Here is a 14,511-nt window from a genome sequence, read left to right on the forward strand (position 1 = left end):
CCCCTCCACTGTTAGTGCCCCCTGCCACTATTTTGGGAGCAACGACCTCAAGCCATATAGCACGACCCCCAAGTTCCTGGTGGGCACCCTCAGGAGCGCGTACTGCCTGTGGTCTTATGTAGAGCAAGGCCCCAGTTGGGGGTCCCAAGATTGAACGATCCTTACTGCTGCCCTGAGACAGTCCCATCCCCGCGGGGAGGAAAGTCCAGTGGGCTGGGGGCTACCACCTCTCCGGACCAGCACGTTACAAGTTCCGAGAGATTAAGTCGGAACCTCAGCTCTGAGAGGTGTCTGATTTGTGCACGCTGTTATCTCCAACGGCTTGGATGGTGCCTGGTGCACTGCAAGGGCTCCGTCAATGTTTGAGCAATGATCCTTCTCCAGAGTTTAGGGGAAGGCGGTGGGCCATGAGCCTCCTTGTGGGTGCTCTGCTGTTTGGAGACTGTTTTCTACTCATTTTACTAGTTTCCTTCAAAAGTAGTATACCCTTCCAAGGTGTCCCCATGGGCAGGGGATTAATGAACAGCCCTCACCTGTGCGCTCCATCCTTTGCTGCTTTGGGCCAGGATGCTGAGCACCCTATGTGCCTGCCCTGTTGTCCAGTCCCCTTTCCATCCCTCACAAACTCAGCCTGTTGTTCCACCACCTCCAGGAAGTCAGCCCTGATTTCAGGCCAGCCTGGGCTACTACATTTAAACCCTTATCAAGCTGGGTGGGAACCAAGGCTGTGAGCAGGGAATCTGCACTGGGTGATGAGATGCTGGGCAACCTTCATTGGGTGGGTGGGGGTAGAGCTCCTGGGCCCATTTAGTAATCTGAGGCAGGGACAAAGAAGCAGGGCTTTAATGTTGGGAGGTCTTGGGTCGCACAAGGCACAGACACCCTCTCCAGGAACAAATAAATAACAACTCCATCACCGCGAGAAAGTGAGGTGTGCACAAAGGTGGGGACTGAGCTCTCCAAGAGCTGGTGGGCCAGCGGGGCTGCAGCCTGGGAGGGGCCTCCTGGGTGAGTCTTGGCCTCTGGAGTGAATCTGGACCATGGAATCACTCACTCTCGGAACCGGAGTAGTCAGCCACGAGGGAGGAGCCGAGGCTGCAGGGCTGTGGTGTGTCCTGGGGGTTGGGTGCCTCAGGGGAGGTGTCTGGCGGGGGCTGGGGCCTGTCCTGACAGCTCTCTTCCTGCCCCAGTGGGCTGCTGTTCTTGGGGGTCTCGGCTGTCTCCAGAGAGCAGTCTTGGGGGGACACGGGCCTGTTCTGGTTGGTCCCCTCTGGCAACTGTGGCTCCCCAGACTTGAAGGTTTCGGCCACGTGCTGGGGGCTCTCTGGGACCTCCCGGGACCGCCGTCGCACGATGCCCAGGTGCCCCATGGTGACAGGGGAGCTGGTGGGAGTGGCTCTGCGGTTCTGGGCCAGTTTCTTCAGGACACTGTTGGTTTTGCTGCTGCTGCTGCTGCTGGCGCTGGCTCCCGGAGTGGAGGGGAACCAGGAGCGGCTGATGATCTCTGTCCGCTTGAGCTTCTGCTTGTCCTCGTATGCTGGGGGGGAGAAGGAGGTCCAGAGCCGCCCTCTGCCTGAGCGCCTACCCCCCGTCTCCCCCCACCCGACTCCCCACGCTCACTGGCCCTCACGCACAGTCTAGGGTGTGGAACTTCAGCAGGGCGGCCAGTCTGCGGTCATCCTCTGTCTCCGGCACCAGTGGGATGGCCAGGCTGGCCTTGGCCTGCAGTGCCTGGTCCCTCTCCTCCTCCTCCTGCATGGCTTTTTTCTTTTCCTGTGTCGGGGTGGAAGTGGGTGGAGAGGGACAGCGCTCAGCCACTCAGTTGTGTCCGAGTCTTTGCGACCCTATTAACTGTAGCCCACCAGGCAGGCAAGGATACTGGAGTGAGTTGACATTTCCTCCTCCAGGGAAGCTTCCCAGCCCAGGGATCGAACTCTGGTTTCCTGTGTATCCTGCACTGGCAGGCAGATTCTTTACCACTGAGCTCTCTAGAGCAGCCATGGGGAGGGATGGTGGGTGCCAGAGTCATGCCTCTTCCATGCCCTCTGAGCTGGGAGCTGGCATGGGCATCCCCTCTAGCTCTCCTCCCATTTCCTCCTCTTTAAGTTTATGTGAGGAAAGGGCCTCATGCAGTGCTTGGGACACAGAACTTGTTCAACAAACAGGAGACATGACTGTTATTACTGTGCGTGCCATTGGGTCTTTCACTCATTTTTCTTTTTTGGCTGCGACTCAAAGTAGGCAGGATTTCAGCTCTCTGACCAGGGGTCAAACCCTCGCCTCCTGCAGTGGAAGTATGGAGTCCTAACAACTAGACTGCCAAGGAAGTTCCCAGTCATTCATTCTTTCCACAAATATTTGCAGAATATCTTTCTGGTGTCAGGCCTTGTTCTAGACACTAGGGACACAGCCATGAGCAGAAAAAAACCCTTGCCCTGGTGAAGCTGACGTACTAGTGGGTGAGTGAGACAAAATGATGAGGAGAAAAAGAATGCTGGGAAGGGGGTGAGGGTTGGCAGGGGGTTCAACTTTACATATGGCACGCGGTGGAGCAGAGGGGCAGGGGCAGTCTCCCTGAGAAGATCATGTTCAAGAAAAGATGTCTAAGTGAGGGAGTCATGTGGATATTAGGTGGAAAAGTGTTCCAAAGGGGAGGGAACAGCCTGTGCAAAGGCCCTGAGGCAGAACTGCACTTGCCAGTGAGGTGGCCAGTGTGGCTGGAGCAGAATGAGCAAGGGGAAGGTGGAGATGGGGGTAGAAGGGTAAAGGGCAGATTGTTTGGGCCTGGTGGGCCATGGGGAGGACTTTGGTTTCTGCATAAAGGAAGTGGGAACCATGGAGGGCTCTGAGCATAGTAGGGATGTGATCCAGCTCAGGTGCTCACGGGTGCCCTCTGATGGCTGTGAGGGGAACAGGCTCTGGGACACGAAGCTAGGAGCCACTGGGGACCAGCGTGGAGAGATTGTGCTAGTCCAGGCAGGAGACGATGGAGGCTGCGGATGTTGTCAGAGCCTGCCAGAATTTGCTGATGGATGCAGAGGTGGGGAAATAATGGTGGTTATAACAAGAGGAGCAAGGCTGAGTGCCTGGAAGAACAAAGATGCTTCTATTACTGAGAAAGGGAGGATGCAGGCAGGCCAAGTTAGGGACTGATGGGGTTTCCCTGGCATTTTATGTTTGGGGGCCCTCAGACGCCACTCAGGGATGCCCAGAAGGCAGGGGACACACAACTCAGGCTATAGGCCTGGCCAGAGGGACACACTTTTAGTAACAAATAATTAGTAAGAAAACCCTTGGGCTTCTGTGATGCTCCAGTGGTTAAGAGCCTGCCAATGCAGGGGACGTGGGTTTGATCCCTGGTCTGGGAAGAGATCCCACAAGCCACAGAGCAACTAAGCCAGTGTGCCACCACTACTGAGCCTGTGTGCTGCAACTACTGAAGCCCGAGTGCCTGGAGCCTGTGCTCTGCAACAGGAGAAGCCACAGCAATGAGAAGCTTGCACACTGCAACCAGAGAAAAGCCAGCACAGCAATGAAGACCCAGCACAGACAAAAAGAAAGAAAGATTATTAAAAAAAAAAAAGCTGCTGGGCCAGCTGCCTCCCCCAGGCACTGCGATGTAGGGAGGTGGTCCCCGCGTGGCGGATGGGGAAACTGAGGGTAAAAGGACCGCCTATAGTCAGGAAGTGATGGGGCGCAGGCTGGACCTGGGTCTCGGCCCACTTTGCGTTCTCCCTGCCCCACTGTTAGGACCCCCTTGGTGGCTCAGACGGTAAAGAATCTGCTTGCAGTGCAGGAGACCCAGGTTCAATCCCTGGGTCAGGCAGATCCCCTGGAGAAGGCAATTGGCTACCGACTCTAGTATTCTTGCCTGGAGAATTCCATGGACAGAGGAGCCTGGTGGGCTACAGTCCATGGGGTCACAAAGAGTAAGACATGACTGAGTGACTAACTTTCATTTTCTTTGCTCCACTGTTGCTGATGCCTCACCGCCTGTGGACCCGACCCTGGGCTGGGAGCCCCACTCACCCGGAACCTTTTCCGAAGCATGCTGTTGAGGGCGAAGTCGTCCTTCCAGGCGCTCTGGGCCTCCTGGATGTGGCTCAGGGTGGGGAGGGCCTTCTTGAGCGTGCTCCGGTCAGCCTCGCCATGCTCCAGGCGGAACATGGCGTCCATCTCCAGCTTCTGCTTCTTCTCATGCTCTGCAAGGGTGAGAATGGGGTTGGACTTTCGGGGCCCCGGCTCAGGATCAGGGTTGGGGTCCAAACCCACCCACAGCGCTCACCTGTGGTCAGCACCTGTTCGTTGTCCTCCATGTCCCAGCGCTCCTCCTTGCGCTGGGCGCCGCTCACAATCACGTAGTCACAGTTGGCGGGGTCTGTCTGCATCTCGATGTAGTTGACACAGAGGTGGCATTTCATCCTGAACCTGGGTGGGTGGAGGGTGGCAGGCGGGAATCTGGACACTGTGGCCACCCTGGGACACCTTGCGACCCCTGCCTGCTTCCCTCCATCTGTGTGCGTTACGTCATCAACTAGCATTTGCAGAGAACCTGCTGCATGCTGCTCTCCGTGTCTGAGGCACAGCCATGGGTGACACGCAGGGGCCCATCACCCTGGTACTGACCATGTGTCTGGAGTTTATCTATTCATCCCTGCATTCATTCGTTTGTTCATCTGTTCACTCATTCATTCAACAAACCCTCCAAAGCCAGGCTGCTCTGGGGCAGGCTTGGTGCCAGCTGCTGGGGACACAGCAGTGAAGGAAGCCAACTTGCTCTCAGCGGGGCTGATGTTCTAGTGGCAGCTGAGTGGGCAGGGAATGCTCAAACAACCACAGCGCTGGGAGGAGAGCACTGCTTTAGAAAAGGCCTCTCTGAAAGGTGACTTTGGAGCAGAAATCCAAGGAGGAAAAGGGGGCCTTGCAGATGTCTGGGGAAGACGTTCCAGGCAGAGGGCACCAGAGAGAGTTTTTATGAGGGGCAGCGAGGAGGCTGTGTGGTTGGAGGAGAGTGAGTGACGGGGAGGGTGGGAGGAAGTGAAGGCAGGGAGGGGTCTCTGTGGGCCATGGGGAGACCTGAGATTTTTAGTCCGAGGAAGGAGGGAGCCATGGAGGGGTCTAGGCAGGATGCACCCGGACTGACACACCATGCTGGTTTCCAGGAGAGACCAGCAGGGGGTGACCCTCAGGCAGACGGTACAAGCCTCCCTCCCACTCCGAGTTCTGTGTAGCCCCTCACCCCTCTGCCCACCAGATTGCCTCTACCTGTAGATCGGGGTTGTGTAGTAATTGCCAACCTTCTTCTTCTCTGCATTGTAACGAACACCTGGGAGGAGAGGGAAAGAACGAGGCTAGGGCGCACCCTCAGCGTCGTTTCCTGGGGTGGTAGGGGGCAGACAGGAGTGGTGGCCTTCCACGGGCCTGCAGGGGAGACACCTCCAGAGATTCAAGCGGAAAAGAGCCGTCGGGGCTTCGGGATGGGTGCTCAAGCCACAGAGGGTGGTGGGTTGCGGCCAGAGGGCCTGGGTTCAAATCCTGGCTCTGCCCTACCAGCTGCAAGACCTTAGTCCAGCTGCCCGGATTGGACAGAGATGACTTTGACGGCCACCACACAGGGCTGCTGTGCAAGCTGCAGAAGCTAGTTAACACACATGGAGCACTTAACACAGGGCTGGGTGCCAGTGATCATCCCAAAAGGGCTGGTTTTGGGGACTTCCCTGGCCGTCCAGTGGTTGGGACTCCTCGATTCCACTGCAGGGGGTGTGGATTCAAATCCCTGGTGGGGGAACTAAGACCCCTCAAGCCACACAGTGTGGCCAAAAATAAATAAATGAATAAAGTGCTTAGTGGACAACATGTGGCGCACGTGAGGGCTTGTAGGCTTGACCTGCCGCGCCCCTGCCCTTACTGTTGCCTTTAGGATTCGAACCCGACTGTGCCCACAGGCGCAGATGGATGCAGAGACAGGGGTCTGAGGCCTGCGGTGGGTGACTCGGCCTTCCTGGCTTGCGTTTCCTTCTCTGCAGTGCAGACATCCCCAGCCCATTCCATAGCACCCAGCCCAGGGGAGAGCCTGCTCTATAAACAGGAGCTGGTGGCTTTCAGAGGGAGGGACGAGAGCAAGAAGGAGGGGCCAGGTCACCCCACTGCTGAGGCTGACTGACCCCTCTAACGCATCCCCCTGATCAGACCCAGCCAGGGACACCTGCTCCAAAGGCCAAGAGGCTCTCAGGGCACCAAGAGCAGGGCTCAGCTTGACCCTCGAGGCCATGAACCAGAGCAGCCCCCAGCCTCCCAGGGCCACACTATCCACCACCCCAAGTTCTGTTTTTGTAGTTTAAGCATTTTTCACTTAGTAAGCAAGATCAGAGCCCAGAATATATCATCTAATTAGTGAAAAAGAAACCCTCCCCAAACCTGGATATTCTCTAGAAAAATAATAAAAGCCCACGCTTCTTTCTTTCTTTCTCTGCACTAAGCACTTTGTATGCCATGCAGGCGGGCACTCATATCATGTGAATTCAGAGATGGGTAAACCGAGGTGCATGGAAGCTCTGTTGCCTGCTAAGGGTTACCCAGCTTAGGGAGTGGCAGGGACGGGATCTGAACCCAGAGCCTCCTAACTGCTCTGCCATCAAGTGGCCACAGCCCACCAATTATTGGGGGCAGTGAAGAGGGGGGGTCTATCTTCTCCTTGACTCTTGACTGGGGCATCAGTGAGATGCTCTCTCACAGCGCTTAGCAAGTTACGGGGCTCGCTGGCGGTGGGGCTGAATAGTTGGGGGCGGGGTGGGGAGCAGGCAGCTCACCCATGCCGATGTGGTTCTTGCAGCCGTCACACCAGATGTTATAGGGCATCTCAAACCTACACAAACAGAGAACAGCTCATTTGTCCTTGTCCGCATGGGTTCTCCCTGGGTCTCCATGCCTGAGACTCTGGCTGCAGTTACGCTGCAAAGGGCGTGGTGACAATCAGGGCCTTACCTGATGATGAGGATGCCCTGGGACAGCTTCCGAGCCCGCTCCCGAAGGGGGTGGCTGTTGTGGTATCTGTTGAGCGAGCCATGCTGTGTGGTAAGGAAGAGGGAGCGGATTAGCACTGCTGAGTAGGGGGAGCTCAGGCCCTCTCCCACAGGCTGAGAGAGGCCTCATTCTTATGCTCTGCTGGGAGCGTTAACAGCAAACAGGAGGCACAGAGGCTTTGGTGAAGCAGGCAGAGCTAAATAAGCTGTGCAACCCTGGGCAGTGACCTCATCTTTTTACCTTTCTGAGCCTGGTTTTTCGAATCAACTGGCAACAAGGATCATAACACACCTCGGGTGTCGTGGGGAGGACTGGGATAGGCGACAAGATCGGCAAACGGCTGCCAGGCACTTTATGTGCCTCGTCTCATTTTAATCCCTCCATGTTTCTAGGAGCCCAGGTCATTTTCCTTCCCCTTTGGACCTACGTACAGGGAGACTGTGGCATAGAAAAGCCGAGTCAGCAGGGACCAGCAGCCAGGATGCTCTGATTCATTCAAAGGCCCATACTGAGCACCCAGCATGGGGACATAGCCTGAACGAGACAGATGCGTGTCCCTGGCCTTGAGCAGCAGACATTCCAGGTGGAGAGATGGACAACATGCAGAGAAATAAACTATGTGTCAGGGAGTTGTGAGAGCTATGAGAGAAATAAAGCACTCAGTCATAGACAGAACACGAGGCGGTGGTCAGGGAGGCCCTCTGTGAGGAGAGACCTAAAGGAAGGAAAGCAGCCTTGTGGGTCAAAATGAGGCAGAGGTTCCCGGCAGAGGGAACAACGAGGAGGCCTGAGGAGCTGGAGCCGGAAGGGCGAAGGGATCTCATCCTGGCTCCTCTGGAAACATGCCACACCCAATGCTGGGTCCGCTGAGGACCATACTGACCACCCAGGAGGGAAGGCTGCCCTGAGACCCAGGTGATGAGCCTAAGGCAGGGAGACTTCTCAGGCTGCCTGGGCTTCTGCAGCCGTGGTTCTGACTCCAGGAGGCCACGATGTCTGACTCCAGGAGGGGACGATGTGTGTGGGCCCCTGCCCAGGGGTTGCTTTCTATCATGGACACGGAGAAGGAAGGTTGCCCCTTACCTTCTCAGGGTTGAAATCCGGAGGGTAGTACTTGTTTACGCCTTTCCTTTCACCCTGGAAAGCAGAAGAGAGACACGACTTAGGGTGGGTCCTGCAGGAGACCTACCTGTGTAGCCTCAAGGGCGAGACCTGGACCAGGGAGACAGGGACTTCCTGGAAGATGTGTGGCTGAGAACTGGAGACTTAGCGAGAAAAAACCCCACTGTCAGGACTTCCCTGGCAGTCCAGTGTTTAGGACTTGGCGCTTTCACTGCCGCGGCCCAAGTTCAATCCCTGGTCAGGGAACTAAGATCCCGTAAGCTCCACGGCTCCGCCAAAAGAACAAAACAAAACATGCTCCACCGCCATTGCTGTGGAAAATTCCACGAGGGTCACTCTCTCCTAGAACAATGGCTTTCACGGTTATTTTGGGACTGTGACTTAAAATAAGACATATTTAACACCACAAACACACGTAATACAGTCGAAGCACGGGTTTCAGGAAAGAATGTTCATCCAGCTGTGACAGTCTCTCTTTTAACTGCTAGCAGCCACCCGCTGAATTGACTGAATGATCTACCAAAGCAGTGGGTCTCAAACCTGGCTGCACGTTATAACCATACCTTTATATATTTTTTAATATTTATTTGGCTGTGCCAGGTCTTATTTGCAGCAGGGGGGATCTAGTTCCCTGACCAGGGATCGAACCTGGGCCTCCTGCATTGGAAGCGGAATATCTTAGCCATGGGACCACCAGGGAAGTCCCGAGGAGTTTCTAAACCACGGATACCTGACATAGCACCTGCTCTGGCGCCCGGAGACGGGGCTTTTCCTTTCTCTTTGTTTTTTGGTGTGGTGGTGGTTGTTGTTTAGTCGCTAAGTCATGTCCGACTCTTTGTGGCCCCACGGGCTGTAGCCCACCAGGCTCCTCTGTTCATGGGATTCTCCAGGGGAAAATACTAGAGTGGGTTGTCATTTTCTTCTCCAGGGGATCTTCCCGACCCAGGGATTGAACTTGCCTCTCCTGCATTGGCAGGAGAATTTTTTACCACTGAGTCATCAGGGAAGCCCATTTGAAAAAAAAAAAATTTATTTATTTATTTGCTGTACTGGGTCTTAAGAGGCAGCACTTAGGATCTTGTTCCCTGACCAGGGAAGTCACAGGACACAGGGCTTTTCAAAAGCAACCTGGAAAACATGTTTCTACACATCCTTGTGCATACATGTTTGTTTGCAATAACCAAATGGTGGAAGCAACCCAGGTGTCCATTAATGGATGAATGGATAAACAAACTGTAGTCCAACCATGTGATGGGATATTACTGAGCCATAAAAAGGAAGGAAGCTCTAATACCTGCTACAATGTTTTAACAGATAAACCTTGAAAACATCCTGCTAAGTGAAAGAAACTGGATACAAAAGAACACATAGTACACAATTCCATTGACATGGAAGGTCCTGAAGAGACAAATCCACAGAGACAGGAAGCCGAATTAGGGTTGCCAGGGACTGGGAGTGTGGGTGGATGGGATGAGAGTGACTGCCATTGGGTATAATGTTTCCTTCTGCGGGTGATGGAAATGTTTTGGAACTAGAGAGAGGTGGTTGTTGCAAAATATTGTGAATATACTAAATGCTGCTGAATCACAGCTTTAAAATGTTCATGTTATGTTATGTGAATTTCACCTCATTTTTAAAAAAAAGGAAAAAAAAAAAGCAAAAGCTCCTGGGGTGATTTTAGCACGCACAAAAGTCTGGGCTTCCCAGGTGGGCTCTGGTGGTAAAGAACCTGCCTGCCAATGCAGGAGACATAAGAGATGTGGTGGGTTGATCCCTGCGGTGGGAAGATGCCCTGGAGGAGGGCATGACAACCTACTCCAGTATTCTTGCCTGGAGAATCCCCATGGACAGACCTGGCAGGCTACAGTCCAGAGGGTCACGCAGAGTCAGACATGATTGAAGTGACTTAGCATGCACGCATGCACAAAGTTTGAAAACCACTCCACTGAGAAGACCATGATGCAGAGTTTAAAAATACCTTAGAGCTTTGGGTCAGGGGTAGGGATGGGGAAGGAGACTTTTAGCAGGGAGAGGAGGCTACTTAGGGGGCCCCTTCCCGTATCAAAGACCACAAGAGAAACCCAGTGAGCACAGCCCGTCTACTTACCATCTTGGTAGCTGCCTACAGGTCCTCGCCCTCCACGTGGCCAATCTGAAAAGACAATGAGACACTGCTTTGTGGACGCACTGCCCAGTGCTGCCCTTCTGGACAGCTCAGCAGTCCAGATTCCCTGTGAAGATGCGGGGGCTGTGTGTGGTAGTCCTCCCCCTAGGTGTAGGAGGCATCCGAGGAGTGGTTTGGCTGTTTGGAAAGGGAGTGTCCTGTCCACTCTCCATCCAACATCTGTTTCCCAGCTGACACTTCTCACCCCACCATGGCCCCCATCATCGCTCACCTGGAGGAGTACCGTCATCTCGCTAAGCTCCTGGCTCTGGCCTTGACTCTCACAGTCTGTTCTCCTCATAAGGGCCAGAAGGATCTCTTCAAATATAAATCTAAACTACAGCTCTCCTGCTTAAAAGCCTCCAGGGGGCTTAAAACCCTTCCCTGGTGGCTCAGGGGTAAAGAATTCACCTGCCAATACAGGAGACTTGGGTTCGATCCCTGGTCTGGGAAGATCCCATGGGCCACAGAGCAATTAGGCCCCTGTGCCACAACTATTGAGCCTGCTCTCTGGAGCCCAGGAGCGGCAACTATTGAGCCCACGGGCCGCAACTACTGAAGCCTGAGTGCCCTAGAACTTGTACTCTGCAACAAGAGAAGCCACCGCAATAAGAAGCTGGCGTACTGCAACTAAAGTAGCCCCCACTCACCGTAACCAGAGAAAACCTCATGCAGCAACAAAGACCCAGCACAATAAAAAACAAACAAACAAACCCAACCCTCCAGGGATTCCCATGGCTTTGAGAATCAACTCGAGTCCCTTTCCATGGCCTGCGGGGCCCCTGCTTGCCTCCCCAAGCCCTCTCTCTCTGTTCCAGTCACACTGGCTTCCTGCCTTAGGAGGCTCAGTGGGTGCAGGCCCACTGCCTCAGGTGCTCTTCTACCAGCAGTCCGTCCTTTGTCACGGATCTCAGCTCAGACATCACCTCAGTGAGAGGCCTCACCTGACGACATGATCTCAAGTCACTTCCTCCCTGGACTTTCTATCGTGTCACCCTGTGTCTGTTTGCTCGTTTACAGTCTGTCTCCTCTGCCAGGTCACACTGTGCTACGTCTCTGGCACCCAGGACAGGTCCTGATAAATGCTGACTGTGTGAACCTCTGATAATTGATTGAGGTTCCATAAGAACCTTGGAAAAGACCCTGATGCTGGGAGGGAGTGGGGGCAGGAGGAGAAGGGGACGACAGAGGATGGATGGCATCACCGACTCGATGGACGTGAGTCTGAGTGAACTCCGGGAGATGGTGATGGACAGGGAGGCCTGGCGTGCTGCAATTCGTGGGGTCGCAAAGAGTCGGACATGACTGAGTGACTAAACTGAACTGAAGAACCAGTGTCAATGACACAGGTGTTAAATGCCGGGCTCCTTTAACGTGGGATGGGGAGACTTCCCTCCCCTGCTTGTTCAGAGGCGAGACTTTCCAGTCAAACAGAAGGAAGTTCAACTTGATGCTAAAGAGAAATGCTATGGGAATGCGTTAGCAGAAGCAAACTATTATAGATTGGATGGACAACAAGGTCCCACTGTATAGCACAGGGAACTCTATTCAGTATTCTATGATAAACCGCAACAGGAAAGAATATTTAAAGAAGAATGTGTATATATATATAATGTATAACTGAATCACATTGTTGTACAGGCGAAATTAACACAACATTATAATCAACTGTATTTAAGTTAAAAAAAACTAAAAGAAATTTAAAAAAAGAGAGAGAGAATAGACATTATGAGGGACTAAAGTGTAGTCCAGAATGGGGACTGGCAAATTTCCTCCATTGAGGGCAATCATTTCTGTCCCAAAGACTCATCAACTGAGCCACCTCAGCCAGAAAGTAGCCGATAGCATGTTAACGTATGGGTGTAGCTGCATCCTAGCAAAACTTTATTTATGGACGCTGAAATTTCAATTTCGCAGGACTGTCACCTGTCACAAAATATTATTCTTCTTTTGTTTTTTCCCCCAACCATTTAAGAAGCTAAAACCACTTTGTGCCGGTGGGCTATACGAAATCAGGTGGTGGTCTGATTTTGGCCTGTGAGTGGAGTTTGCTGGCTCCCGGTGCTGGAGTCAGAAAGTCTCGAATATTCCGCCAACTTAGCTGTGTGCTGATAGTTACTGTGTGTCACACGCTCCACTGATGTTATTACTATTTCCAGCTGACAAACGAGCACGTGGGAGCTTAAATAACTTGCCCGAGCTCAGAAGCCGCCGAGAAGGCAGAGCCAGGGTGAAAAGCCCCAGATAGAGAGTCTTCCACCATCCCATCCTGAGCCCCTCTACACCTCAGATCCTCCATCTGTAATGCATACCCCTGGACCAGAGTCTCCTAAAGTCACCTCCAAACTAAAAATACTAACAAAACAGCAAGTGCCCACCCAAGCTTTCAGTTCAGTTCAGTCACTCAGTCGTGTCCGACTCTTTGCGACCCTCTGGACTGCCGCATGCCTGGCTTCCCTGTCCATCACCAACTCCCAGAGCTGAGTCAAACTCATGCCCATCAAGTTGGTGATGCCATCCAACCATCTCATGCACTGTCGTCCCCTTCAACTCCCGCCTTCAATCTTTCCCAGCATCAGGGTCTTTTCCAGTGAGTCAGTTCTTCGCATCAGGTGGCCAAAGTACTGGTTTCAGCTTCAGCATCAGTCCTTCCAATGAATATTCAGGACTGATTTCCTTTAGGATGGACTGGTTGATCTCCTTGCAGTCTAAGGGACTCTCAAGACCCAAGTTTTAGGGACACACAGTTCCCTGGGCTGGAACTCCAGCTCCATTCCTCACTAGCTGGGGAACCTTGGCCAATGTCTGAGCCTCCCTGAGCGTACAGTTCCTCATCTGTAAAGAGTGGATGACAGCAAGAAGACTTTCTGTGGTTGCTGTAAATGAAATAACATGCTGGGTAATGCCTGCACAGAGTAAGCACTCCATTTACAAGAATTGGGGTCTTTCAGTGGTTTTATCACCCCAGTGAGTGGCACAGGTTGGACCATAGGGGGGATGTATAGAAATCTCTGGTTTTTGGTGTCAAGAATAATGATAAATCCCATTGGCTCAGGGCTAATGCTGGGGCTTGGATCCCGACTCTGCTGCTTTCTAGCAGTATAAGCAAATTCCTTCTTTCTCTGGGCCTCAGTTTTCTTACTTGTAAAATGGGGTTTATAAAAGTATCAACCTGATAAGGCTGCTATCAAGACTCGTTGAGTTAAATAAGGATCTAGAACAGCGCCTGATGTCAAGTTAAACGATGATCGTTTTGATTATTTCTCACGACAAACCATTTTACAAGCGTCATTTTACAAAATCTTCACGACGACGCAGCGAGGTAGGGGCTTACTGTCCCTAAGGAAAACCTGAAGAGGTATCGGATATGGGCCGGGGTCCGGGGTTTGGGGTCGGGGGTTAAGGCTGGGTCGCGAGCGGCTTTGAGCACCAGGCCCACGTCCGCAGAGCTCCGCGGACCCGGCACTTTGTCCCCCTTCGGGCGGCTCACAGGCCTGGTGAGGAAGTGGACAGACCCCTTGCCAAACCCGGCCTGCCCGCCCCTCTGCCCTCCCGCACTTACCTGCCCTCCTGACGTCACGGCGAGCCCTTCCCGGAAGTCCCTTCCGGGCGCGCAAGGGGGCGTGGCGCACTCTCCGCAAGACTGAGACGCCTGCGCGAGGCGGGGCGAGGCGGCAGCGCCGCGCTGATGGGCTGGATGTCGAACACGCCTCTGTCTCTCCGCCGCAGGAGTAGACCAATCGGGCCTGCCCTTCCCAACTGCACGCACGACACGATGCCCCACCCTCGCCCTGCCCATTTGCCTGACCCATTCCAAATCCCGCCTTTCTGATCGCGCGCTCCCCAGAGCCAGATCCAGCTCGCCTAATCGGTGGGGCGAAGGTGGGCCTCTTCATAAAGTGAAGTCGCTCAGTCGTGTCCGACTCTTTGCGATCCCATGGACTGTAGCCTACCAGGGTCCTCCGTCCATGGGATTTTCCAGGCAAGAGTACTGGAGTGGGTTGCCATATCCCGGGCCGAATCGAACTAGCCCATTTTATATATATATATATATATATATATATAAAAATACATATATAAATATATATATATTTTTAAGTTTTACCAGTTTATTGCTACCAACCCATCTACCTCCACCCTCATGCACGAGTGCTCAGTCATGTAACCCCATGGACTGCAACCCGCTAGGCTCCTCTGTCCAT

The 14,511-nt window shown here is 53.5% G+C and overlaps 1 protein-coding gene across 1 annotated transcript; it reads right to left on the bottom strand.

Annotated features, from left to right (window-relative positions):
• Positions 1-826: 826 nt before the first annotated feature.
• YJU2B (YJU2 splicing factor homolog B) lies at positions 827-13,971 on the bottom strand. The gene is made up of 10 exons (XM_005888014.3): positions 13,872-13,971; positions 10,253-10,297; positions 8,107-8,160; positions 6,985-7,067; positions 6,810-6,865; positions 5,266-5,326; positions 4,286-4,428; positions 4,030-4,202; positions 1,635-1,773; positions 827-1,537 (listed from the first exon to the last, which is right to left on the bottom strand). The coding sequence occupies exons 2-10, from the start codon at positions 10,253-10,255 to the stop codon at positions 1,047-1,049; spliced, it is 1,203 nt and encodes a 400-aa protein (XP_005888076.1). The 5' UTR covers positions 10,256-10,297; positions 13,872-13,971; the 3' UTR covers positions 827-1,046.
• Positions 13,972-14,511: the final 540 nt, after the last annotated feature.

Source organism: Bos mutus, chromosome 7, assembly GCF_027580195.1.
Source record: "Bos mutus isolate GX-2022 chromosome 7, NWIPB_WYAK_1.1, whole genome shotgun sequence".
In the NCBI taxonomy this organism is placed as follows: domain Eukaryota; kingdom Metazoa; phylum Chordata; class Mammalia; order Artiodactyla; family Bovidae; genus Bos; species Bos mutus.